Source organism: Rhineura floridana, chromosome 1 (assembly GCF_030035675.1).
Source record: "Rhineura floridana isolate rRhiFlo1 chromosome 1, rRhiFlo1.hap2, whole genome shotgun sequence".
NCBI lineage: Eukaryota > Metazoa > Chordata > Lepidosauria > Squamata > Rhineuridae > Rhineura > Rhineura floridana.
In genome coordinates this window covers 270,736,284-270,763,074 of record NC_084480.1, presented here as the reverse complement: position 1 = coordinate 270,763,074, position 26,791 = coordinate 270,736,284, and the positions used below count along the sequence as shown (strand labels likewise).

Sequence of the window (26,791 nt, the reverse complement as noted above, 5' to 3'; positions counted from 1 at the left end):
ATTCTCTTTAATAACCAAATTACCCTTTTCTTTCTTTAAAAAAGTGATTATATCAATATTTGGGGGGGAGTTCTGAACTGCTTCTGTATGAGCAGCTTTTTTTAAATAACAGAAATTTGTCATTTTAAGAGCTTTTGCACATGTTCTTTACAGAACGTTCGTGCTTAGATGCAGTTCTAAAACTTTGTAAATTTACACAAAGGTAGACAATGACAACATAACTACAAACATATAAAATGTTTATTAAATAATCACAGGTTTCCCTTTTACCTTAATTGTGAGGTTCACTGATCAACATAGTATTTGTGAAAGCAGTAGCAGTAGATAGCAGTGTGCAAGAAAATATTAACTTGTTAAATAATTTCAAAGGAGCCTGGTCCTCGCCTGGTAGGTTGTCTACATCTCCTGTTTCTTGGTTCTCCTAATTTTTCTGCTTTTCTCTTGATGAATGGTTTCACATTCCAAAGCAGCCAGTTCAGACAGCCGCTGGAGATATTGAGGAGGAGCTCCACTGACAGGATCTGTGAAACGGTAACCTAAGAGAAGAACAAAAGACTCCTTTTGATTAGTAGTGTGCAATGTTTATTCATGTAATGAACTTATAATATATCTCCCTCGTGGAAGTACTTAAAGCAGCATTATGTAAAATGCATTAAAACCATAGAAAGGTAATAAAAGTCACCCTACTCCTTAAAATATTAATATAAGTTTTTGAAACAAGTCATAGTGGGCGGTTCTAGTCAACACTATATATACAAGGCCTTCCAAAGGTAGTAAGAAGACAATAACATAGTGTTAATAAGCCTGGCTCATATTTGGAATTAGTCTGATCATAACTACCTAGAAAGAAACATATGTTTTTATATAGGATTATATAATGCATATACTTGAGTGTTGCCATTTTGTTAGAAAAGCAGTACTTGGCACTTAGGCATTTTAAAAACTGAATTGATTCCCATTTCGAGTATGGTGCACTATTGCAATCTTCTTTTTTTACCTTAGTCATTTGGATAATGATTGTCCAAAGCAATCATTGGGCAAGGCATGCGCTAAAGAAGAAATACTCCATTTGTTATCACTACAGTACAAAAATGATACACAGAAATTATCACTGAGTTCAGTATACTAACTTTTGCATATAGTAGCCAAATAAAACAAATCCTCCATTCAAAAGTGAAGTAGCATTTGTTCATATGAACATAGTTATCTTTTGACAAGAATAAATCCAGAATGAAAAGTAGCTTCTAGGCTGTAGTCAAGTCCTACTCAGAGGGTAAAATTAATAAATCTGTTAGTCATGTCTATTAACTTCAGTGGATCTACTCCAAGTAGGACCAGCACTGAATTTTACCCTATATCACTAAATACCTTTGCTAATTAGCTGAATTTAACCTTTGAAACATGATTTACAAGCATTACTAGAAATGCTATCCCTTAAGTACATATGAAAACAAAGACTTCAAGAAGCAGTTTTATAGGGGAAGCAATATTCAAAAGTGAGTTCAAAATGGGTGGAAAGAAGTTCACAGTAAAGCAGTGAGAAAATGAGTTTGTCTTAGAAATACATTCTGGTGAAGACAGATGGTAGGAAATTAAATCTAGCAAGTACTATACATTTACCAGTCTTGAATTTGGAACCTTCTGGAAATGAAATTAGGCTGGAACACCGGTTGTACTTCTTCAACCTATAAATGTTTGCACAAGAACATACACTAAACAATAGAACATGTTACATTTATGGACTATGGCAATCAGTGGTGACTTGTGGTGGTATAGCCTCCCAAGGTGTGATGGGAGATGAAAAAACAACTTGATTAATGTAATGCAAGCATTCCTTCATCAAAACATGTGCATTATTTCTATAGGGGCCACCATCCTATATTCCGAGCAGTACTAATTCAAGGAAGGACTTTGTACAGGAAGGACTATAATGCAATACTGAAATATTTAACAGGTCAAACCTATACATGTCTACTCAAAAGTAACATTTATTGAGTTCAGTGAGTCTCTTCTAAGTAAGTGGGTAAAGGACTGTAGCATAGCAACCTTTCCCAAGGGTCAGCATTGCTGGGCAATAGAGCTGGGGTAGGAGCTAGTTCTGACAATTGTATTATTATCCTAGGCATAACGTTTTCTGTAGTGGAGAAAAGTATCCTGGACTAGGTTGCTCTTTCCACCAGCTCCAGGAGGTAGGGCCAACATTGGAACTTTGCACATACTCCTATTGCGTGGGAGAGCTTTCCTTCCCAGTTTTGGTCCTGCCTAGCTTTGGGAAGCAAGGTGATGTAAGCGCTGCTGATTCTCTCCATCTGTCTATTTTTACCTTCCTTGGTCTCTTTGGGGTGTTCCTATAGCCCTTGGCAGAGAAGTGCAAGGGGGCTTATGTTTCCCGCCACAACAAAATATAACTCGTTGAAGGAGTCCAGAGACGATCAGGGTCCATCAGTGGGATGGGCCAGGCTGAAGTGGGGGAGCCTCCCCCAAACACCTGGTGCCCAGAGCACAAAGTCCTGCTGCGGAGGTAGTACTGTTGCCCACATTACTAATCCCAGTGCAGTGCAGCAACATTTCACAAGTGCAATACGGCCCAATTCTGGATGTCAATAGTATATACTGAAGTTTAGTTATTTTGTTGTAACTTGGTTGTATACTGTGCTATAAAAGAAACAAATATTTCTTTCAAATCTTCTTTAAACACAATATATTAAATTGATTCAAGTCTTCTTAGGTATAATAATAGATATACATTTTCAGCAAGAAAGTCAGTGTGGTGTAGTAGTTAGTGTATTGGACTACGACCTGGGAGACCAGGGTTCGAATCCCCACACAGCCATGAAGCTCACTGGGTGACCTTGGCATGAAAACCCTATTCATAGGATCACCGTAAGTCGGGATCGACTTGAAGGCAGTCCATTTTTCCATTTTCAAGTTCTCAGCAAGTTTATTTACCTCAGTTGCAATGGAGAAATATATATAAAAGAAACAGGGAATCAACACTACGTTTTGTCCATAATGCCCTTACTAGTCTAGCAGCATAATCTTACAACGTGGATATTTGGAACCAAGTTCCACTAGTTCAGTGGGGCTTATTCCTAGGTAAGTGGGTATAGGATTGCAGCAATAGTCTATTACAGCTTTTGCCAACCTGGTATTCTCCAGATGTTTTGGACTATAATGGGCATGCTGCAAGTTGTAGTTCCAAAACACTGGAAGGGCACCAAGTACAGGAAGGCTGGACTAGTGCTCTTTCCCTGGTGGTTAGTCAGGATCCTATACTGGTATCTACTTCTCTTGCACGTTTTGGCCAGGCCCCAAAGAACTGTGAAAATAGTTCTGGAAACCCAAGAGGTTTTTTTAAATGTCCTTTTCTCAAGTAATAGCCCCTCACTCCACTTGGCAAACTGCTTCTGACATTATGGGAAGTTTCAAAAGCAATTTAAAATAAAGTATAAAGGTAGGTTCAAAGTAAAAAAAAAAAGATGGGTGCAAGTATTCCAAGCAAGGTTGCTCCCAGATGATTTGTTTATTGGACATTCATCCTGATCTATTTGCACAAAGTTTGCAAGGGGGCTATACAATGTCAGCCATTTGTTGAGCATTCATTCTGCTCTGAGAGACGCTATATAATTGTGTCAAAATTGTTATCCCACACTTTTCCAGTGCATTTTTCTTTCACTTTCCTTACCACAAACAGTCTTGATATTTTTGGAATCGGGTTTGTTGCACAAAAGGGCCAAATCAACTCTAACCGTGCAACCTGAATTTGCCAGTATGTGACTGAATCCCATCTGCAATATAGCAACAGTCTGGAATTGTCCCAAGTCTATAAAACGTTTGATCCTTGCCTCTCTCTTATTATGTCCACGGGAAGATTCTATATATGGCATGGTCAAGGGCACATGATGCAGCAGCCTTGCTGAAGGCAAGCCAGTGGAGGTCTAGTCAGTGCCCAGATGGGAGATTATTTGGATATCCTATGTATATTGCATTCTGCTCCATGGAAGTAAGGTGGCATGTTAAGTGAAATAAAGGAAATAGTCACTTAATTTTCATGGATTGGGCCAAGTCATATTTCCCTCTTTAGTTTAATCATATTACAAGAACATTTAGAGAATAACTTAATGAAGATGTTTTAATATATATTTTTATTTCTGCAATTGCCAGCATTGTTTTCCATTAAGGTTTTCTTACCTCACAGCACCTAACTCTCCAGCTCCGCCATGCATCTCGGATGTCTTCAGAGGGCCTGTTTTCCAAGTACACGCCACTCTTTTCTTTATATCCCCCATGGCTATATCTTCTCTACAGAAAAAAGAAGTAGCATCTCAGACAGCAATAGACTACAACAAACAAAAATTGTATCACTTATTTTTCACATAATGTGAAAAAGAGGGTTGCTCTTATGGTCTAAGGTACCCAAGAAAGTTGTATCACCAGCATTATGTTTTTTACTGTGCTCAGTTAGGATGGACTATGTACCCATTCCCAGCTACAGTTGGTCATAGTGCAAGCTTATTTAACATGCAATCCTAAATATATGGGTGTAGGGAACAAAAGGTGGTTGAAGCACTTTATCCAGTGCCCTGTTGGGCTGTCACTGACAGGGCCAAAGGAAGGGTAGAGCAGCACTTCTCTGTTTATAATTTTCTAAAAAAAGTTAAACAATTTTCTTCCCGTTGGGAGGACTGGTATAGTTTTCTCCTTCATGTGGGGGCTTGCTGGAGGACTAGTGCCACCTCAGTCTGTTCCCTTTTCAGCCCTACAACAGGCTCTGAGATCAGTAGGGCAACAGCCATAGAAGTTTCTGTCATGGGGGAGTGCGCATCTGACATAAGTTTTCCCCCTCCAAGGTAAGACTGCTGTCTCTCCACCCTTGGGGAGGGAGATCTAATATTGCCTATGGCCCTTGGGATGCCCTTCCAGAGACCATCAGATTGCAGGCTTTGTGTTTTAACATTAGTAATACAGATGCTTTTTAAGTTCTTAAAATCATGGTTTTGTTGTTAGCTGTCTTCAGTTTACTTTTGCTTGTTTTTTTAATATGTAGAAAGCCAGGACATAATTTTTTAAACTGTTTTTTGTTAACTAAATTCCTTGGTGGGTTGCACTGCCTTCATCTGCTCATTATCTGCTAGAAAATAATATGTAAAGCCCATATTCACACTGCTGTGTACCAAAAAAGGCTCATCTGCAGACTGCTCTCATTGCACTAAGATGACATTTTTTAAAAAAATCCAAAGGTTGGACAGTTGCACAAAGCTCATAGAAAAACACGGAAATACATAAATAAAGACACTTGCAAGTAAGTAGAAAGTGGACTTGCATGGTACCTAATAATCCTTTATATCAGTTGAAAGGTAAGAGGGAACCCAGGAATATACCAGCTTGTTGAGTAAACAGCAGCAATAATGGCCAACAATAATTGCCTAGAGACTATTTTTGTATTAGGCAACTAAACATAAATAAATACAATTATCTTTAGAAGTATGTAGTTGGTTCCACAGGGCTATTATTTTTCTCTCCTAAAGAGATGCTTAAAAAACACTTTTAAAAGGGCTAATGGAGCGACCTTTTTCAGAGTGCTGTAACTTGAACAAACAAATCTGGTGGCACTTACACTAATTCTCAGATGTTTTTCGTTTAGATGCCATAGGTTTGACAGCTGGTAAAACTGACTACATATCAGCACTGACCTGTCCAAACATGCTTCAAGCTATGAAAATGTGCAACATGCATTCTTCCTTGGGCTAAAAAGCCTGATGCAGGAGTAGGACCTAATTATGCTCATACAGCGCTAGTCAGATTGACTGTCTGTGGAGGAGAAGGTATGGCTAAATTCAGTCCATACGTCTCTTTCTCTCTCTCCCCCCACCCTCAACCCAGCTAAATAGGATTTTCAGTACTGAACACAATTCCAGACCCAGTTCCTGATTGGATTTTTAAGCCTAGTGAAACATGGGCACAGTATAACCTGCTCCACCTGTTACCTCCTACTGAAGATGTAAGGAAACTTTTTCAGGCTGAGGCCCGTATTACTTCAGTGAAAAGCTGTCAAGAGGCATTTCATAATGGGTAGGGCCAGAACCAGTCACAAATCATTAACACATGATCAATCATACAGACAAAGTTATTTCTCATGGAAACAGAGGCATACATTTAATTCTTAGTAATTCAATACAATTTTTACCTTCCATTTTCTTATAGACTTTTTAAAAATAGAGTTTGTTTAAAAATCTCTCCAACATCCTTTATCTGTCCTTACTGTGCAAAAAGCATAAAGAACAAATTCTAGAAGCAAATAAGATCAATTCACAGCTGAACTTCAAACCCTGCCTTACAGCTATTTTAAACCTCAAAATGCAATTGCATCCTGAACATTGCATGCGTGCAGTTGCAAAATGCATGGATTGCTTTTTGCATATTTACAAGAAACCAGCCTAACAAAATATTTCCCCCTCTACTTCAATTGTATTGCAGCAGATCTTCTTGAAGAGAAAAAGGCTACAATTGCACACTTTGAACAAAATCAAAGCCTTCCATTCCCCCCCTCCCCGAACATCTAGTGCTGGGTGGGGGAAGTGGATCTGGCTCACACACCAGATATAGAATCATAGAGTTGGAAGGGGCCTTGTAGGCCATCAAGTCCAACCCCCTGCTCACAGCAGGAAATCCACAGCTAGAGCATCTCCCGCAGATAGCTGTCCAGCCTCTGCTTGAAGACATCCAGTGAAGGGGATCCCACCACCTCCCTAGGCAGTCGGTTCCATTGCCGAACCGCCCTTACTGTCAATAAGTTCCTTCTAATGTCCAATCTGAATCTACGCTCCTGCAACTTAAAACCATTAGACCTAGTCCTACCCTCTGGGGCAGCAGAGAACAAATCTGTACCCTCCTCTATGTGACAGCCCTTCAGGTACTTAAAGAGTGCAATCATGTCACCTCTCAGCCTTCTCTTCACCAGACTGAACATGCCAAGTTCCTTCAACCTTTCCTCATAAGACTTGTTCTCCATACCGGCTATCATCCTCGTCGCCCTCTTCTGGACCCGCTCTAACTTGTCTATTTCTTTCTTAAAATGAGGTGCCCAGAACTGAACGCAGTATTCCAGATGAGGCCTGACTAATGCAGAATATAGTGGGACTATTACTTCCCTCGACCTGGAAACTATAGCTCTGTTTATGCAGCCCAAAACCGCGTTTGCCTTTTTTGCCGCAGCATCACACTGCTGGGTCATGTTCAACTTGCGATCCACTACAATTCCAAGGTCCTTCTCACACGCACTACTGCTAAGCCGGGTATTTCCCATCCTGTACCCGTGCATTTTGTTTTTGTGGCCTAAATGCAGAATCTTGCATTTGTCTTTATTGAATGTCATTTTATTAATTTCAGCCCAATTTTCTAGTCTATCCAGGTCCCTTTGGATTTTATTCCTGTCTTCCATTGTGTTAGCTATCCCTCCCAGTTTCGTATCATCCGCAAACTTCATAAGGCTTCCCTCCACCCCATCATCTAAGTCATTGATAAAAATGTTGAAGAGTATCGGCCCCAGGACAGAACCCTGTGGCACTCCACTCGAGACCTCCTTCCAGTCCGAAGCAGAGCCACCGACGACCACTCTTCCCCATCCCCCACAGATCATGCAAAGTGCTCTGCAAGACCTGACAATCAGCATATTGTCCCTGATGCCTCCAAACTGCATTTCATCTGGGCCAAGTCTACCTGCCTCCCATCTGACATCACATCCTTGATATAATGGTTGAGAGGGGCAGATGAAATCTGGCTGCAGCCTCAGGCCAGTGGTTCCCCATCCCTCTCCTATTGGATGAGAGTGACTAAAGCCCCATCTGACATGCCATCACTCATCCTTCAGGAACATAATTTTGAACCCAAACTATAAAAGGTAAAGCTACTATAGTAAAATTTACTTACCTGCTTTTGTAGAAACTTTCAAAAACACATTGAGATGAAGTAGATGGAAGCACATATAAATGTGGCAAACTGGGATCATCATTACTGAAATGATTAAAATAAAAAGCCTTCACAAAGAATGCCTATATAATATAAATATGACATTTAATTATCCTTATTTTATCATATTTTACCTCAAATAAATGGGATTGTGGGAAAGTTTCGGGAACATGCATAATGGTGTGGAAATAAAACAGGGCTTTCTGGCTTATATTTCCTTCTGATCTTACTGTTTACATATCTGTAACTCAGGATAACACTTCATGTATCTGAGGAAGTGGGCTGTAGCCCCTGAAATATTATGCCATTAATTTGCCAGTTTAAGGTGCCACATGGCTCTGTTGTTTTTGCTGCAACAGACTAACTTTACTACCCTTCTGGAAATTGCCTTAAATAATCCTGGCTAAACTCAAGCTGCAGTATGCAATGACCTATGAGATAAACTATCAACAGTGGAGACATTCAGCCATTCCCATTTTTACTAAAAATCAGTCATATTTCAATAGTGCGTGCTGTAGCTCAATGGTAGGGCACAAGCTTGGGGTGAAATCAAATATATGTGTGTTTATTAAATACATGCTCGCTATTTGGCTTACTAGTCCCGGGTTAATTTTTAACATTAAATGGAACATGTTGGGGAGAGGAGAAAAATACCACACCCTTCCCCACCTTGTAACTTGTCATTACTGTCATTTGTCCAGTTACTTAGAAGCCTCTCAGTGGCATATCACATTAAACATCAAAACATTGTAAACTACCATTAATAATGATATTTGGGTTTTATGTGTAGGAAGTAATGCTACTTTGCACAGACATAAGCAATTTTTTAAAAAAACAGAGAGCAGTAAGCCTAGAGCATAGATGAGCACTTGATCCCTTAAAAATACAGAGGTTTTTGTTGTTTCACACTGGTCATATTCAGACATCACACTATATCATCATAGTGTGATGAGAATAAGCCACAGTGGGCCTTGGCTTGCACTTTCCTCCCCTCTTCTAACCCAACCAAGAGATGGAATTCTGGACCTTTCAATTTTTGTTTAATCACAGCTTGTTGTGTTGTTCCATAGCTTATTTGAAACAAACCAAAGTGAAACTAACAAGCCTGGGGGCAAGATGGTGACTGAATGGCTAGTCAATGATTCTGTTTGCTCTGAACAAAAATCAAAGCCAATCTGGAGATGAAGTACTCAATGATCAACTTCTGTGCTGGCCAGAATCCAGACCTTTCCTCTGAATTGGTGATCACTGACGTCACAGTTGATAGTTCCACCTATCTGACTGGCTATGTCCCTACTCGTCAACGTCTGAAATGGGGTCACAGCATTGGAACTATATGAATTTGGAAGAATCTCCACTATATCATGAAGACTTACTCTGTGGGAGGATCTGTACCATTATTCATGTTTTAGAAGTGTCACCCTTCCATCCATTTGACTTGAGATGCAGAAGTAAACCTAAGAATTTAATTTCCCAAGCTATTTAAAAAATGAAATTGTCCATTAAATTTTGTGGGATCTTGTCAGAAAATTCTCTGCTTTAATTCTGCTTCTGTGAGTTATCCTGTCAACACAGTAGAAAATGTTTATACTCCATATACAAAAAGAGAGCCTACAGTTGTATACCTGCTTGGAAATGGCTTAGTAGCACTTTGTGTCTTCTGTGCAATAGGAGAGGTGTTTGGTATTGCCTGAGCAAGACTTGGCATTGCAGCATTTTCATCGCAATCTCTCAAGCCATATGCAGAGATATATTCTGATTAAGAGAAGTAATTCAAAATAGCATACATGGAACATCAGGCCAGAACTAGCTGCAACTACATTCTTATTATATTTGCTTAGAAGTCCCACTGAGGTCAATGGAAGACTTCCGTAGAGACATCCTGGTCTGGTCCTTAGGTTACCAAGTCAGAAATTCACCTAGTGAGGCTACCTTCCCAGCAACCTAGGGAAATAAATAACCGAGCTAAACTACCTACTGCTGAGAATCAATGGCTACTAGCCATGATGGCTATAAACTTCCTCCATGGTCGGAAGCAGTATGCTTCTGAATACCAATTACTGGAAACTGCAGGAGGGAGAGTGCTCTTGTGCTCAAATCCTGCTTGCGGGCTTCCCATAGGCATCTGGTTGGCTTTAAGAACAGAATGCTGAACTAGATGAGCTGTTGGCCTGATCCAGCAGGCTCTTCTTATGTTCTTATACACGGGTGCACATACTTACACTAAACTCAATATCATCTCCCTTCATCATATCAAATCCATAGCTGAAAACTTACTCCAGTACCTACAACATAGACATTCTGTTCCTTATACGGGGCAGACTACCATCAGCACTTATACTTTCCACCTACCTGGAACATAGCACAAGGGAATATAAGGTAACAACACAATCCTATGCATGTCTACTAAGAACTAAGACCCACTGTGTTCAATAGGGCTTAATGTCAGGTAAGAGGACCAAGATGCACCAATCCAATAAACCCCTGAATGGCAATATCAAACATGGAAGAATCCCATTGCCAAAAAACAACCTACTGTTTTAGAAGAAAATCTCTCATATCCTAATCTTGACTACCTTAGCATTATTTTTTATCTTATTTACGTAAAAAGATTGATATATCTCCCTTCAGCAATGCTTTAGTGCCAGGGTTCCTAAACTGTGCTCTGTGGACCACAGGTGGTCCATAAGCTTCATTCAGGTGGTCCACAGCATGTCTGTAAAAATACAATTAAATCATACAGTATCTAGCACAGTGCATTACAATTGCTACAAAAGGCTGAAAAATCATTAACTGGTCTGCCAAAACCCTTGGCAATTTTCGCGTGGTCTGTGGTGAAAAGAGTTTGGGAACCACTGCTTTAATGGTATTTACAAAAACATGGTAATACAAACAAACAACATCTTAAAATAGCAATATAATAAAAAACCTGGGAAAGTAAAAGGTCTTTGCTTGGATAATAATGTTGGCAACAGGCAAGTATCTCCAGGGAAGGCGTAAACAGGGTACCACAACCAGAAGAGGCTCTCTCTTTGTGCCTCAAATGGAGGGCCCCCCAAGAAGAGAGCTTCTGAAGACTCTCAATATACAGACAGGTTCATATAGAAGGTAATGTTCTTTCAGGTACCAAGTCATATAGGATTTTAGAAGTAAGCACTGCACTTGGAATTGCACTTGGAAAATGGACTAGTAACTAAAGTTCTTTAGGCATCGGTCCAATATATTTAAAATAACCAGTTACAGTCAGTAACCTAGCATGAGTATTGTGAACCAACTGTAGCCCCATGTGCAGCACACAGTTGCCGCCCTGGGCTCTTGCTGGGAGGAAGGGCAGGATATAAATCAAATAATAAATAAAATAAATAGTACTCAGTCCTAGACATTACCAGGGATGGTAACTGTGGCCAGGCTATTTCTGTCCAGGAGAGATTGCAACTAGTGCACCAGCCTAAGCTGATGGCAGGTATTCCTTACCATAAAGGCTGCTAGGCCTCCACTGACAAGGCTGGATCTAGGAGTACCCCCAACTGCATACTTGCTCATTTAGAGCACAGGTAGCCAATAAAGTGTCCTCCAGATGTTTCCATCAGTCCAAGCCAGCATAGCCAAAGGTCAGGCATGACAGGAGCTGTAGCCCAACAACATCTGGAGGGCATCGCACTGGCTACCCCTACTTTAAGGTGAATGCAACCCCATTGGAATTGGAGGCACTGCTTGGCAGTGGCTGCGCTCCTATCTTGGGAGTCGTCTCCAGAAGGTGATGCTTGGGGAGCATTACTCGAGTCCCTGGGTACTCCAATATGGGGTCCCGCAGGGTTCAGTTCTGTCCCCCATGCTCTTTAATATCTATATGAAGCCGCTGGGTGAGGTCATCAGGAGTTTTGGAGTGCGTTTTCAGCAATATGCTGATGATACGCAGCTCTACTTCTCCTTTTCATCTTCTTCAGGTGAGGCTGTCAATGTACTGAACCGCTGCCTGGCCGCGATAATGGACTGGATGAGAGCTAATAAACTGAAACTCAATCCTGACAAGACTGAGATGCTGTTGGTGGGGGGGCACTCTGCCCAGATGGTTGATGTCAGCCCTGCCCTGGATGGGGTTACACTCCCCCTAAAGGAGCAGGTCCGTAGTTTGGGGGTCTTATTAGATCCGCTCCTGTCACTTGAGGCTCAGGTAGCCTCGGTGGCACGGAATGCGTTCTACCAGCTTCGGCTGGTAGCCCAACTACGACCCTATCTGGACAGGGAGAACCTCGCCTCAGTTATTCACGCTCTGGTAACCTCTAGATTGGATTACTGTAATGCACTCTACGTAGGGTTACCTTTGAAGACGATTCGGAAACTTCAGCTAGTGCAGAATGCTGCGGCCAGAGTTCTTACTTGGACGAAGAAATTCAACCATATAACACCTATTCTGGCCCAACTGCACTGGCTACCAATATGTTTCCGGGCCAGATTCAAAGTGTTGGTTCTTACCTATAAAGCCCTTAATGGCATCGGACCACAATATCTGATGGAACACCTCTCTCGCTATGTACCTACCCGTTCACTGCGCTCGACGTCTAAGGCCCTTCTCCGGGTCCCAACTCATAGGGAGGCCCGGAGAACAGCAACTAGATCTAGGGCCTTTTCAGTGGTGGGCCCCGAATTATGGAATGCCCTCCCAGATGAGATACGCCTGGCGCCTTCTTTGTTATCCACCTCTTTGCCCAGGCATTTTAAGCTTAATTTTAATTTTAATTTTAAACTTAAACTGTAATTGTAATTTTTATTTTAATTTGTATTCTAATTTTGTTTTTAAATATGTTTTATAATTGTATACTGTAATCCACACTTGTTCGTATTTTAAATGTGGTTTTATTTTGTTGTACACCGCCCTGAGAGCTTGTTGCTATAGGGCAGTTTAAAAGTGCAATTAAATAAATAAAAAATAAATAAATCTAGAACAGGTTGAACAATACCTCCCTGAACAGACAGACCACCTACTCACAGAACCTCTGTCTTGATGGGACTAAGTTTGTTTATTGACCTATTACTCAGCCCATTACTGATTCCAGGCACCAGCTCAGCACTTCCACTGCCTCACCTGAATCTGATGAGAGAAAGTGCTGGGTGTCATGAGTACACTGACGGCATGTCACCCAAACACCCCAGATGGCTTCTACCAGAGGTTTCATTTAGTTATTAAAAAGTGTGGGGGAACAAGACAGAGCCCTGTAGGACTGCACAGAATAAATACTATGGGACCAAGCAGTAGTCCCCCAGCATTGCATTCTGGAAGCAGCTCTCTAGGTAGACGTGGAACCATCAGAACACTCCACTACCATTTTTCAACCCAGAGTGTCCATCCAGAAGTACACTATGGTTGATGGTATCAAAAGCTGCTGAGACATCCAGGAATATCTGGACAGGATGTACTGTATAGTACAGCAGTTAAAGGATAATTCTTGTTCTTTTGTTATCAATGGTTAAACATATTGATTTTAAGGAGTGAAGGATCACTCTCAACAAAAAAATGTGCAAGGCAAAACTACATAAGTTGCTTCCAGACAACCATTTTGATTTGTGTATGAGGGGTTATATGTCTTTAAGTCATTGTTATTCCCTTTCTCTGTATTTTCCCATCACTTTCTGTATTGCAAATAATCTGATTTTTTTGCAAGTGGGTTTGTTGCGGAAAAGTGCTAAATCCACTTTAATTGCTCAACCTGAATTTGCCAGTATGCAATGGATTCCTGCTAGCAAAGTAGTGACAGAATCAAAGCAGCCATAAAGATAGTGATTATGTTGATATCTGTGGAAATTCCAACACCAAAAAGCTTGGTACATTTCCTTTTTATGAAATGCAGTCTACAATAAGTTTACAAAATGCAAGTTTTAAACAACTTACCTTGTTTCATCCTTTTTGTCTTTATCACAGCATTCTTCCAACTATTCTCAAAAAGACGACTTTCAAATGATTTTCCTGAGACTTTGTTACCCAGTAATCTCTGGTCAGATTTTAGGATTGGCAATTTTTGTCCTTTTGGTGGCTGAGAAGCGATAGGTCTACTATTTCAAACATCAAAGTGAACACCATAGGGGATATAAGACAATAAACAGTGAATGTTTTTCACATGTTGTCAGGTGAAGACATTTCTCGGGTAATAACTGGGTCATCAAGGATTGCTGTGTTTCAAACAAACCCTGTATCAACCTTCCCCTGCTGGCTGTATCTGATGGGAATTGCAGTCCCAAACATCTGGCAAGCAACAGATTGGGGAAGGCTGCCCTACACGATCACTGCTCAGAAGTACGTGTCTACCTGGCCGACTCACTGCTTCTTCACAATGAATGATTACCGTGTTATAAACTGTTTTCAAAGAAACATTCTATGAGTTGGCAACCTCTTTCCATATCAAGTTATCTGCGAGAAACTGCTGAACATCAACTATGGCATATTGGAGTACTGCAGAAACTAGGATATGTTCTAGGGTGCATACTGAACCTATGCAAGGGAACAGTTGCAGCAATGGGGGACTGGAGAAGACCTGCCCTGGAGTGAGTACCTGAGCATCTGGGTGCTTGCTTGCCTGCTCCTCTGGGTTGCTGTCTCCTGAGACAGCTGAGGTCCCTGGTAAGTGCTGTAAGGACTGGGACCCCCTGCCTGGCCCTGAATCCAGAGAGAAGTTGCAGTCAATCTTGCAGCCTCCTGCATCAGCTGCTGGCTGGGTCAGGGGGTATAAAAGCCTGGCAGCCCTTGGGGGTCGTCCCTTGGGGAGTCTCGAGGGTGAGGGTGCTACCCCTTCTATATTATTTTATTTTTTAAACCAATCTAGAGATTGGTAGCAATCTTGATGACTCATCCATATCTCCTGTAGTCCCCAATGAGGTGTCCAGTGCAACGTCTGCTAAACTTCTTGGGGTCGGTTTCAGTTGATGTGGCCTTATGACATGGATAAGGTGCTTGTGATGATGCAGCCAGCAACGTGTCCCCTCGACCTGTGCCCTTCTTGGCTTATTTAAGCTTGCCGAGGGGGTATGACCGAGTGGATCCAGGGTGTGGTCAATGCATCATTGCAGGAGAGAGCAGTTCCAGCCACCCTGAAAGAGGCGGTGATCTGACCACTCCTGAAAAAGCCCACCCTGGACCCACTTTTTTTGACAACTACCGCCCGGTCACAAATACCTCCTTCTTAGGGAAGATGATTGAGAGGGAATTGCGCAGCAATTGCAATTACTCTTGAATAAAACAGATTCTCTTGACCCATTCCAATCTCAGTTCAGGCTTGGTTATGGGACTGAATCGGCCTTGGTTGTCCTGATGGATGATATTTATTGGGAGGAGAGGGAGTGCGACCCTGTTATTCTTACTTGATCTCTCCACAGCTTTTGATATTATAGACCATGGTATCCTTCTGGGCTAACTTGGTGAGATGGGTATTGGAGACACTTTTTACAGTGGTTCTGATCCTACCTCCAGGATTGTTTTCAGAGAACAGCATTGGGTGATTGTCTTTTGGCCCTCTTCCAGTTGTGCTGTGGGGAGCTGCAGGGTACCATCTTGTCCCCAATGCTGTTTAACATTTATATGAAGCCTTTGGGAGTGGTCATCAGGAGATTTGGGGCAAGATGTCAGCAGTACGCTGATAATACCCAGCTCTATTTCTCTGTAACATCTGAATCGGGAGAGGCCGTGCAAGGCCTAGACCAGTGCCTGGACTCGGTGATGGGCTGGATGAGGGCCAATAAACTGAGTCTGAATCCTAGCAAGATGGAGATGCTGTTGGTTGGTGGTTTCTGAGTTTGGATAATTGGTCAGTTGCCTGCTTTAGATGGGGTCGAACTCCCTCTGAAAGTGCAGATTCATAGTCTGGTTTGCTCCTCGACCCATCTTTGTCTCTAGAGGCCCAGGTGATCTCAATGGCTAGGAGTACCTTGTACCAGCTTCAGCTAGTAAGACAGCTGCAGCTGTTTCTGTACCAGGGGAGCCTCACCTCTGTTGTCCATGCACTGGTAACCTCCAGGCTGTATTACTGTAATCTGGTCTATGTGGGGCTGCCCTTGAGGTTGGTCTGGAAGCTGCAACTGGTGCATAATGCAGCAGTGCGACTGCTAATTGGGACAGGGTATCGCCAACATGTCGCCCTGGTGTTGAAAGAATTGCAGTGGCTGCCCATTAGGTACCGGGACAAATTTAAGGTTCTAGCTTTGGTGTACAAAGCCCTATACAGCTTGGAACCTGGACACTTGAAAGATCGTCTTACCCTTACATACCCAGTCGATCACTACACTTTGCAGGTGAGGGCCTCCTGCAGATACCATCTTATCAGGAGGTCCATTCCATACAACACAGAAAGCGCACCTTTAGTGTAGTGGCAGCTACCCTTTAGAATTCCCTTCCTTTAAATATTAGACAGGCGCCATCTCTGTTATCTTTCAGTGCCTACTGAAGACCTTCCTCTTTCAACAAGCCTTTTAAGTAGAGACCTTATACTAGCCTATGTCTCTGTTGGAATTGCTTTTTAAGGTGTTTTTAAAGATGTTTGTAAAGATGTTTTTATTTTTTTATTTTATTTATTTATCACTTGATTTATTACTTCCTCCCAGCAGATGCCCAGGGCGGCAAACAGAAGCACTAAAACTGCATCAAAAAATCATAAAAACAGACCTTAAAATACATATTAAAATATTAATATATAGTCCCAGGCTATGGTCTGAAGGGACATGAGGCCAGCACCCTGCTGAAGCTAAGCAGGGTCAGGTCTGGTCAGTGCCTGGATGGGAAACCACCTGGGAGCCATATGTAAGCTGCCTTGGGTTTCTAGCATAATAATAATAATAATAATAATAATATTTAATTTGTTTGTCACCTATCTGGCAATTAGCCACTCTAGGCGACGTACATTAAAAGAGATAAAATACAATAATAACAGATGTAATCACATTAATAACAATAGATAAAATACTGGACAGTCATCAATACATATAAAAGCAATTATAATAACAACATACGATAAATGACAGAATTATGGTGATTTACCCAATGACCTCAAAGGCTTGCTGGAATAGCCACGTCTTCAGGGCCTTGCGGAATACATCTAGGGAAGGGGCATGTCGAAGATCATATGGGAGGGAGTTCCACAGAGGGGGGGCCACCACAGAAAAGGCCTTCTTCCTAGTACCCACCAACCTAACTGTTTTGGTTGGAGGGATTGAGAGAAGGCCTTGTGTGGCTGATCTAGTTGGGCGGCATAATTGGTGGCGGTGGAGGCACTCTTTCAGGTAAGCTGGGCCGAAACCGTACAGGGTTTTAAAGGTTAAAACCAACACCTTGAATCGGGCCCGGAAAACAACCGGCAGCCAGTGTAGGTCAAACAACACTGGCGTGATGTGATCCCATCGGCAGCTGTTAGTAAGTAAGCGCGCCGCCGCATTCTGTATAAGCTGTAATTTCCGGGTCACATGAAAAGAAAGGCAGGGTATAAATGTAATAAATAAAATAAAATTGTTTTTAAGATGTGTTTTTAGTGTTTTCGTTTGCCACCCTGGTCTCCTATCGGGAGGAAGGGCAGGATATACATTTAATAAATGAATAAATTACTCAGAATGAATTTTAGTGAACCTTAAGGCACTCCCCCAATACCATACATTTTAGGGGGTAATCACCAGGGGTAGACACTGGATTTCAGGGAAGCTTGTCTTCCATCATGGATCTTAGTGTGAAAACTTGACAGGCCTCTAAAGATATGGTTTGAAAAGCACTGTTATAAACAGGAGGATTCTATGCCTACCAGAGGCAAAAGTCCCTTTCCTTAAAAAAATAGTGTCTTGTTTCAATAACTCATAAAGCTATAGCAAATCTAAAATATGATCTTAAACCTTTTATATTGTAAACTCTTCTGCTGCAATTTGACCTTACAAGACCCTCTCCCTTAAAACAGGAAATGGTGTCTCCTTATCCCTTGCATAGCATACTACTTAAGAACTTTTAAAATGCTGATAAAATTCCAAAGGTGCCATGGGCAAAGAAGAAAAATGTTGGATCAATGAAAGGAACAGTTGACTCTAAACTCTGGAATCTAAAGGATCCCTGTAGGTCACAAGGAACTGGCAATTTCAGGATCATGACTACGTACAATTTAGCTATTCAGGTAGCAGAAGCAGTAAGCAACCGCAGCCTCCCGGGTGCAAAGAGATTAACAGCACAATCCTATACATAACTTCTTGGGAGCAAGTCTTGCTGAATTCAACAGGGCTTACTCCCAGATATGTGAATATAGGATTGCAGCCTTAATAGCTTTTCTCCATTGATGGGAGTGAGGAATGAGGCATTAGGAGCTATGGAACAATGAATGCTAAGTTAGGATGGACCAGCACTAGCACTGTTGAGCTAAAAAGTAATGATCAACTTCCTTCGAAATCAAGTTGGCCTTGGCTTTACTATTTTAAAACACTTAGTGTGGGAGTTTGCCATACTAATTTATACCACAGGCCATAGTAAAATAAATACTTACCATTCAGGAATGCATGAAATCTCTGGCAGCTTACCATCATGTACTTGCAAATCTGTAATATAGTTCAGTTTCAAAGTGATACTATTTTCATATTAAAATTTAAAGTAACATTACATTTCAAGATATTTGTGCTAAAAACAAGTATTTTATAGTAATGCATATTCTGCTTTAGTTAGTGTGCACACAAGTTTTAATCCCCACCCTGCTTTTCAAAAACATGTTATTCACATAAAAATCTGGTCAGGATATCAGTTTAAAGGAGTGTGAGTGGGTATAGGGTTACCATCATTTTGTCATTTCAAAAAGAGTACATTTGGCTTCGATAAGTGAAAAGTAAGAGTATTCTGTTGCACCATCTCAAAAAGAGTACGGTTGGTAACCCTATGTAGGATGGCTGCCTCACAGTCACCCTGGGTCCTGTGCTGTCTACAGGAAGGAAGTTTCTGGCTAATACATAATGTACCTCTCTGCTTCCACTCTAAAAACCCACTGCCACCAGATGAGGGGAATTTGAATACAAGTCTGCTCCCTATCAATCAGCCTAATAATAAAAAGCCTTCCTTGGGTCTTTCTGAAGACTCTCAAGGTAACACAGTTTTGTTGCTTCTGGATGTGGGGATGTTAAAATGGGCAAGACTGTACCAGGTTTATGAAACAAGATCTAAGATTTACTAGAACAGATAAATACAGAGTTTAAGAGAAAGATATGCAATGCAAAAGTTACATAAAACTAGCATATTCCCTTTGGAACAAAAAGACATATAAAACAGAGTTAAACGCAACCCTCTAACCCTGGGCCTAATTATATACCCCGCTGAATCTTCTCTAGAGTTGCAGCCCTTCCTTCTTTTTTCTTGCCATGCTGATTTCCACCTTTGAAATACCCCCCCCAGGCTGTCCACCTGTAGATATCATCTCTGTTTACCTGGCCCCTGCCAATCACAGGCTTCACCCAGCATGATTCAGCCAACAGGAAGTATTGCAGCCCAGGTTACAGGCAGCAAGTAGTAGTAGAGCCTTTGATTTTCCCGCCCACAAACAAGAGACTTGCCATCTCTCAAATACACAATGGAGTTCAGACTTCCCAGGAGGATCCCTCCGCCTGTGCAGCCTCTGAGACGGGCTCCTGTCTTGGATGAAACTTTTTCAGCCTTAAATCCAGTCAGAAGGGTCTTTTTTGACTGGGGATAATTTCTTCCGGATAAGGAAGAAACGTGAGATTTCCCACATAGCTTTGTTGTGATTGTTGGAGACTGGAATTCGTCAGAATTGTCTGTGAAAGAAGGTCTCCCAGCAGCTCGGACAGAGCGAGGATTTTTAGCTAGCTCAGCTGAATAAGTGATCCGTTTTTTTTTCTTTAAAGAAACACGGACTAACAGGCAAGCATTCTCCTGTCTATGCTTATCACTTTCTTATCTATACAGTTAAAGAGATTTGTCAAAGGAACAGCAATTAAGAAAACCTGGGTAAGCCAAAACTTTCCTTTTTTTTTTTTTACTCACGGAACTAAGGGGGAAGAATATAAAAATAGCCTATCTTTTTTCTTATTGCAAAAAGCTGACATGGAAAATAGCATTATAAAGATTACAACGGATGGGGGGTTTCTGATTGGAAGAGAAAAGAGAAATCTTTTTGATTTATAAGACTTTTGTGTAATATAAGTCTGGGACTATTTTTTCTGATCTATTTTTTTTTTGACGAATCTGCTTATTCTCTCTGTTACTAGTTATTTGGACGCTGTGAACTAAAGCTGTTTTTGCACTGCTGGGCATATAAGAGATACGGGCTGTCTAGAGTGTGACGCTAGTTGGTTTGAAAGATTAACTCCTTTGTAACTGGATAAAGAAATAAAATGCTCTTTGCTTGGGACATTGAAAATTGAAGGAGTTTTGTTCCTTTGGCTTTAAGAATGACAATTAAGAAGATCATGGATGTACAAGAAGGGACTTTATCTTTAGACATGTTTCAGAAAATAATGAATGGGATTAAGTCAATAAAACAAGAACTGAGAAATGATTGTCAAGCGTGGAGAATTGAATTTGACAAAATGAGACAGGAGCTGAAAGAAATTCAGGATTCTATGAGAAAGGAGAATAAAGATAGATCTGGAAAACCAACAAAGGATGAAAGAGAAATTAAAGCCAAGGTTCAAACTATGGAGATTGGATTAAATATGGACATGGAAAAAGATTTGGATTTCCTGGCTGTGATGGATCCTGGAGACAAATATTAAGGTTTGGAACTCAGCGCTGTCCCTGAAGGAATTGAAGAGATTGGAGATAAAGATATTATCGGTTCAAAAAAATTCCTGGACTGGAAGGACTTGATGGAACTTGAAATGGAGAAAGTTAACAGAATAAATCCCTGTTTTGTGTCAATGGAAAAATCTTCAAGAGATGTGCTAGTGTATCATGTAAAAAAGAGGAACAGAGATGCGGCTTTGCAACAATACTTCAGTGATACGTTCGGAATTGATGGCAAGAAAATATCTGTGATAAAGGAAATTCCTATCAGACTCTTATTATATGACTATGACAGCAAGATTATTAGGTGCGTAAAGACGGAAGATGGAACCAATATGGATAATGGAAGAAGAGCGATTTGAAATTACTGGACTTATTAGACTTGATGAGTTGGATTAATTGACATGTTTATCTAGAAAAAAAATTGATGGACATATATCTCAAGGATTGGAAACTTCTCTTTGACTTTTTGTGGAAGAATAAAATGATATGATGCTAATGAGATTTGAAACCAACTAAGATAACCGCTGGAGGAAGGTGATTTTATAATCTATTTAGAGGCAGGCTTGTTATATATTATAGATTTATAGCTGAACTACGACAAATCGGAAGTCAATATATTTTTTTTATTTATTTTTTATTGTATTAGTTATTGATTTGTGTTTTTTCTTTTTGTATTGTTTTGGTTTTGAAAATTTGAATAAAAATTAATTAAAAAAATACACAATGGAGTTCTACTGCCTTCTCATCTGAACTCCAGGACAGGTCATTTGAGCATGTTAACCCTATAACCTTCAAAGAAACAGAGAAACAATATATGCAACAGATAAGAAAAATATGCATCCCTATATTATACACAGCAGTCCATATAAAAGGCAGAGTTCATACAAACTGTCCATTTCAGCAAAGTCTAATTCCTTCACAGTGGGATATGATTTCTACTGACAAAACACTGAAGTAATTTTTACAATTTATTTAGTCAGTTTATAAACCATCCTTCAGTAACAGGGTTCTGAAGAGGGCAAACAAATTAAAACACATAATAAAATAATACAAAATAAAAGCTCAGAAGCCACAGCAAAAGCCACTACGATCCAGGAGAAAACACTACAACCCGCTATAAAACATGTTGGAATGTCTGGTGCCAAAAAGACATCAAAATTGAAACCAGGTGTACTTCTCAAGGGAGGACACTGAATATCAGAGGTGCAACAACTGAGAAGGCTGTGTCTCCTTCAGGTGCCATGGGGACCAAGAAGAGGTAGTAATATGAGGCTACAACCGGCCCCATGCCATTTAGGGCTTTATAGCAAGGTGGGAAACTGGATCCAGCCAATAGGTGAACCCACCCACCTGTCAATCACCTAATGTCACAATGTCATGTGACCTATTTTTGGCACAGTCCACAAAGCACCAACCATCAGCTGATTGGCAGGTCTTGCACAGCCCAGTGTACAGCACTCTGCAAACCATAATCAACTAATTGTTGGGTCTTAAGAAACACTATACACAGGGTTTTGCAGGTTCTGCTGGTCAGCGGTGCCTGCCAACTCCCTTTAGGCTTGGCCACCTATTTACCAGCTCCACACCAAATGATATATATGATCTCAGGTGTAGGGAGGTGGGCATGGCTTGCCCGAAATGGCTACTAGGCGAAGTAGGGGGATCTCCTACAGCTCTTTTAAAGATTACAACCAGCACTTTGACTTATGCCTGGAAATGGATGGGTATCAAGAGCAGCTATGTAACCACTGGTGCAATATGGTCCATATAGCTGACCCCAGTTAATTGGTCACAGCTGAAATGGAAATGGACTGCCTTCAAGTTGATTCCGACTTATGGTGACCCTACGAATAGGGTTTTCAGGGTAAGCGGTATTCAGAGGGGGTTCACCATTGCCTTCCTCTGAGGCTGAGAGGCAGTGACTGGCCCAAGGTCACCCAGTGAGCTTCATGGCTGTGTGGGGATTCAAATCCTGGTCTCCCAGGTCTATTATTTTGTGCTAGATGAAGTTTCTCAAAAGTCTTCAAAAAGAAGCCCCATGAACAATGCATTAAAAGGTTTACCAGGGCATGGATTTCCAAGTTAGTAGGAAAATGTTTATGTCATGTTTCTGATAGTCTCAATGCATGATCTTGGAGAAATCTAATTAGCTGCAAGAATAATTTCACACTCTTTAAAAGATGCCAATAATAATAAGGGATACCCTCTGACTTTTAGCCTGCCAAATGTGGCATTTAAGTATATTATGGAATTCGTTTTTCTAAAACGTCAGCTACATCTTTAATAGGGTGGTTCTTGTCAGCTAATATGTTACTTCAGTCATAAAAAAAACTCAGTGGATATAAGGAAAGATCCTTCTCTGTGCTTTTCCACAGGAATATAATGCTAGGGTTTTTATTAAACAAATTAATCTGCTAATGTCTAGAGAGCTAGACATTTATTTTAAATCACCTATATTATCCTCTTAATACAAGAGACTGAGAAGAGCTAGAATTCTGGTGTATTCAGGCTGTTTCTCATAATGTCCCGAAGGACGATGGTGATTATTAAAATACCCTTTGTGTGTGATAAAGTATCACTATCAAAATCAGGCAAATATTTAAGAATTAAAATGCCAAGGAGGAAGATTTGATTATTAGAGTAAACAAGATGTTTCAAGCAGTCTTACAAACCATTTCAAAGTTACTTGTATCAAAAGGCTTGTTTCTCTGTCATGATGACTGGTGCAGCTTTGTTTTGGTTCCTTTTTAGGACAGGGTTGTCACCTCACCACTGCTTGAATGCTACTTGTCCTTTTTATTGGTTCAAGAACAAAGACACATTCCACAGGTACAGCTCCCACTCGGGTGCTTCAGCAGAATCCTTGTTTCACATCTGCTGCAGAGTGTAACAGAACTGTGCAAAGCATGTAGAGGCAGACTGAAAACAGCTGGACCACTTGGAGTGGGAACAAGAGGTAGAATTCATACTCATGAAATGTCCTCTGCTCACAAATTGTTAAAGGAAGAGGAGTCTTCCTTTCATTCAAAGGCAACTGTCTTCATCAAATCCAAATGGTCATACATAACAGATCTAATGCACAGAACCAAAAGATCCAGTTTGGAAATTTCCAAAACACACATCTTGATCATCCTGCTTTGGGGGCTACTAATGTGGTGCATCCCCTTTGGTGCCTGTAAAAGTAACAATATAAGTGCTGTTGGAAAGTGACCAATAACCATGTGTGAAAATCTGGACAGAAACCAGGCTTCAAAGTTCTTTGCTCAACCATGTTGGTTGAACACACCCATTTTTTCAAGTCAATTCTGACCGGATGACAACCTCCCCCACCCCCATGTGTTCTGGGCTGGAAGAGTACAGGAGAGAAGAAGGGACAACAGTCTGAGACCGAGGGGTGGTGGCTGAATACAGGTAGGTTAGATTTTTCTTCTTCTTTTGAGGGGGAGGGTGTGCTCTGGGCCATAGATATCACTTTTTCAATTCCCCCCTTTGAGTTTTTCTTTCTTTTCTTTTTGCAGAACTGAGGGGGTACACTGCAGGGCCTTCTATTTCTTGCCAGGGCACCCACCTCACACTTGGAGGTCTGGACCATTGAGGACACTCTTTTCACACACACCCCTTTTCCTTCTTGCAGGACAGAGGGTGTGTGTGGCATGGCTGTCTAAATGGACTATGATTTACCTAGGCAAGAGAGGACAGACAAGCGAGGCCCTCCATTAACAAACAGACATTCAATCAGATTACTGCTCTGTATAAGTGAGGCAAACTCTATTCACTTAAGTGTTTACAGTTGGAGTCCAAATATTTGTTTTGACCTGACTGTAGCATACATTTGCTGTTGCCTTAATCATAGCTCCAGAAAGCTCAATATAGTTTTTATTAAAGTGCCACTTTAGTTTTGTCGTATGTTCATAAATTGCCTCAGTCTACATATACAAGTGCTCCCCTGCCCAGCAACTAATGCCAAGAGTTGCTTTGACATCAGTGGGGTTGGGGTGGAAGAGAAGGACCAAAACCCCATGTTCCAAAATGGCCTGTTGCCAAATCCTATTACTATAGATGCTGCTTATCCACACCCACCTTTTGCCTCTGGGTTTAATAGTTGAAGGGAAAAATGACACTGCTCTGGCAGGGGGTAGATTTGACATAAGGGTTGTCAGTTGCTGGCTCCAAGCCTATCCTATTGCCATACAGGAACATAGGGAGCTACCTATACAATTGGACCATTTAGCTTACTATTGGTTGAAACTGACTGGCAGCAGCTTTCCATGGTTTTAGACAGAGATCCAAGCTCTGCTTGAATATACCAGAGACTGAACCTGAGACCTTTTGCCTGCAGAGGATATGCTCTAGTCTAACCACTGAACTATGGAGTTTTCCATTGGCTCTATAATCCTGTGAATTCCTGCTACCCAAATTTCAGATGACTGCTGTTACAACTTTCACCATCCTCATAGTATCACACTGAAAGCCCACCAGGTCGCCCACCCAAAATAACTCCATGACCTTTTGATCTACCCAGCCTAGTAGATAACTGACCCCAGCCTCTCTAAATCAAAGCAATTATCCCCAAAACATTTCTTGAGCCTACAGGATTCACCAGTACCAGTAAGTTCAAATCACCCCACCCATGCACTCTGTCTCCCTCCAACTCAGATAACACATCACACAAAATCATGCCTATGTTAATCTGGACTATCATACAATCTTGAGACAATTACTCTTATGACTCCATATTACGGACAAACAGTACTATGGACCCCTTCCCATCATACCAATTCCTACTACCACCATTCTGTGTTACTCTTGCTCGTTTATTTTTAGAGTGGAAGCCTCAGGGCTTCATATGGGCCAGGTTTTATTCCTGCAACCTGTTTACAATGAAATACATTTGGATTGTGCAAAAACGCATGCAGAGAAAAATCACCAAACAAGAAGTGTTTCAACCATGTGCAAAGTAAGCTTTCCTCCAAGTAATCCTGATCAGCCCCCAAATGAAAGTGGAGGTACTTGAGTCAGGGTTGACATCTCTTCCCTTGAATACTTAGTATGTGCCCAGTGTTTTAGACTATATACCCTTTGTCTGGGACTAAAACCCCAGCTTAATGGTACCGAGCTCCGAGTAGATTCGTATAATATTGCGCTGTGTTAGAGGTGCTTCACATTCGTTCCTCACAACAACCTCGTAAGGTAGACCATTCTTGCATCCGCATTGCATGCATGCCAAGGTGAGAGTGGCACACCAACACTTTCTACAGCGTTCCCTAATTTTTTTTTGGGGGGGGGCCTTACGGCAGTACTCTTCTGCCCCTCATATCCACCCTCAAGCCGTCCCCTCGTAGCGCACTCACACACCTCGTTGCTCCAAGCGGTTGCGCTGCTGACTCCTGCTCATAGCAGCCCTTCCGCCACGCTCACCCTGGAAAAAGGCGGCGGGTCAGTGGAGGCCAAAGAGCCGGCCCCCTTGCCTCCGTAGGGCTGGCGGAGGCGCCGCGGGGTACTCATGGCCCTCTACAATAGCCGGTGCCCGAGAGCCCAATGGCAACATTTCTTCCCCGCCAGTCTTGGCTACTGCAGCGCCGACCCAGCGCAAACGGGGGAAACAGGCTCGCCGCTGGTTGCTAGGTAACGAAGGGAGCCGCAATAAGGAGACGAGGTCACCCAAAGCGAGTAAAGCTTATTTGTGGGCGGGGAGGCGGCGGCCAGAGGTCAAGGCAACGCGGATTTCTATGCCTTGAAGCTGCAGGGACTGTTGGGAAGCAACCGCTGGAACTCGAGGGCGCGAGCCGGCCGATTGCATTCCCTTGCTTCCGCTTTCTTTGTCTTTTGACGACTATTTCTGCAAAGCAGACATTTAACAGGCTAAATCTTCTCTTGCTGCGTCTCTGCTTTGGAAAAAGACCCCCTGTTGAATATCTACCGTTGAAAAGCAGAGAGGCTAATAGGGAGAGGCCGCACCTCTATGGCCAAGTTCCAGAACGGTGGATGTGCAAAGTCTGTTACAACAAAATCCCAGAAATATATGGCACCTTAACGTCTAACTGATTTAGGCTGCAATGCAATACTCACTTACCTGGGAAT

At 41.6% G+C, this 26,791-nt stretch overlaps 1 protein-coding gene across 3 annotated transcripts; it reads right to left on the bottom strand.

Annotated features, from left to right (window-relative positions):
- Positions 1-222: 222 nt before the first annotated feature.
- C1H8orf89 (chromosome 1 C8orf89 homolog) lies at positions 223-26,481 on the bottom strand. Of its 3 annotated transcripts, none has more exons than XM_061605125.1 (8): positions 26,066-26,479; positions 18,465-18,516; positions 13,859-14,019; positions 9,594-9,723; positions 7,930-8,013; positions 4,192-4,297; positions 1,621-1,685; positions 223-536 (listed from the first exon to the last, which is right to left on the bottom strand). In XM_061605125.1, exons 1-8 carry the CDS (start codon positions 26,103-26,105, stop codon positions 476-478), a joined length of 699 nt encoding a protein of 232 aa, XP_061461109.1. In that variant the 5' UTR covers positions 26,106-26,479; the 3' UTR covers positions 223-475. The 3 variants fall into 3 exon arrangements, with proteins under 3 accessions (XP_061461109.1, XP_061461027.1, XP_061461195.1); XM_061605043.1 differs by having other exon boundaries at positions 4,192-4,302; positions 26,066-26,476; XM_061605211.1 differs by lacking the exon at positions 9,594-9,723 and having other exon boundaries at positions 26,066-26,481.
- Between the last annotated feature and the right edge of the window lie 310 nt (positions 26,482-26,791).

Coding starts and splice junctions, on each gene's coding strand:
- C1H8orf89 (XM_061605043.1), bottom strand. CDS start 26,105: ATGAGCAGGAGTCAGCAGCGCAACCGCTTGGAGCAACGAG. Junction 8,014..9,593: donor ACTAAGCCATTTCCAAGCAG/GTATACAACTGT, acceptor TAATCATTTCAG/TAATGATGATCCCAGTTTGC. Junction 1,686..4,191: donor GGAGAGTTAGGTGCTGTGAG/GTAAGAAAACCT, acceptor AAACATTTATAG/GTTGAAGAAGTACAACCGGT.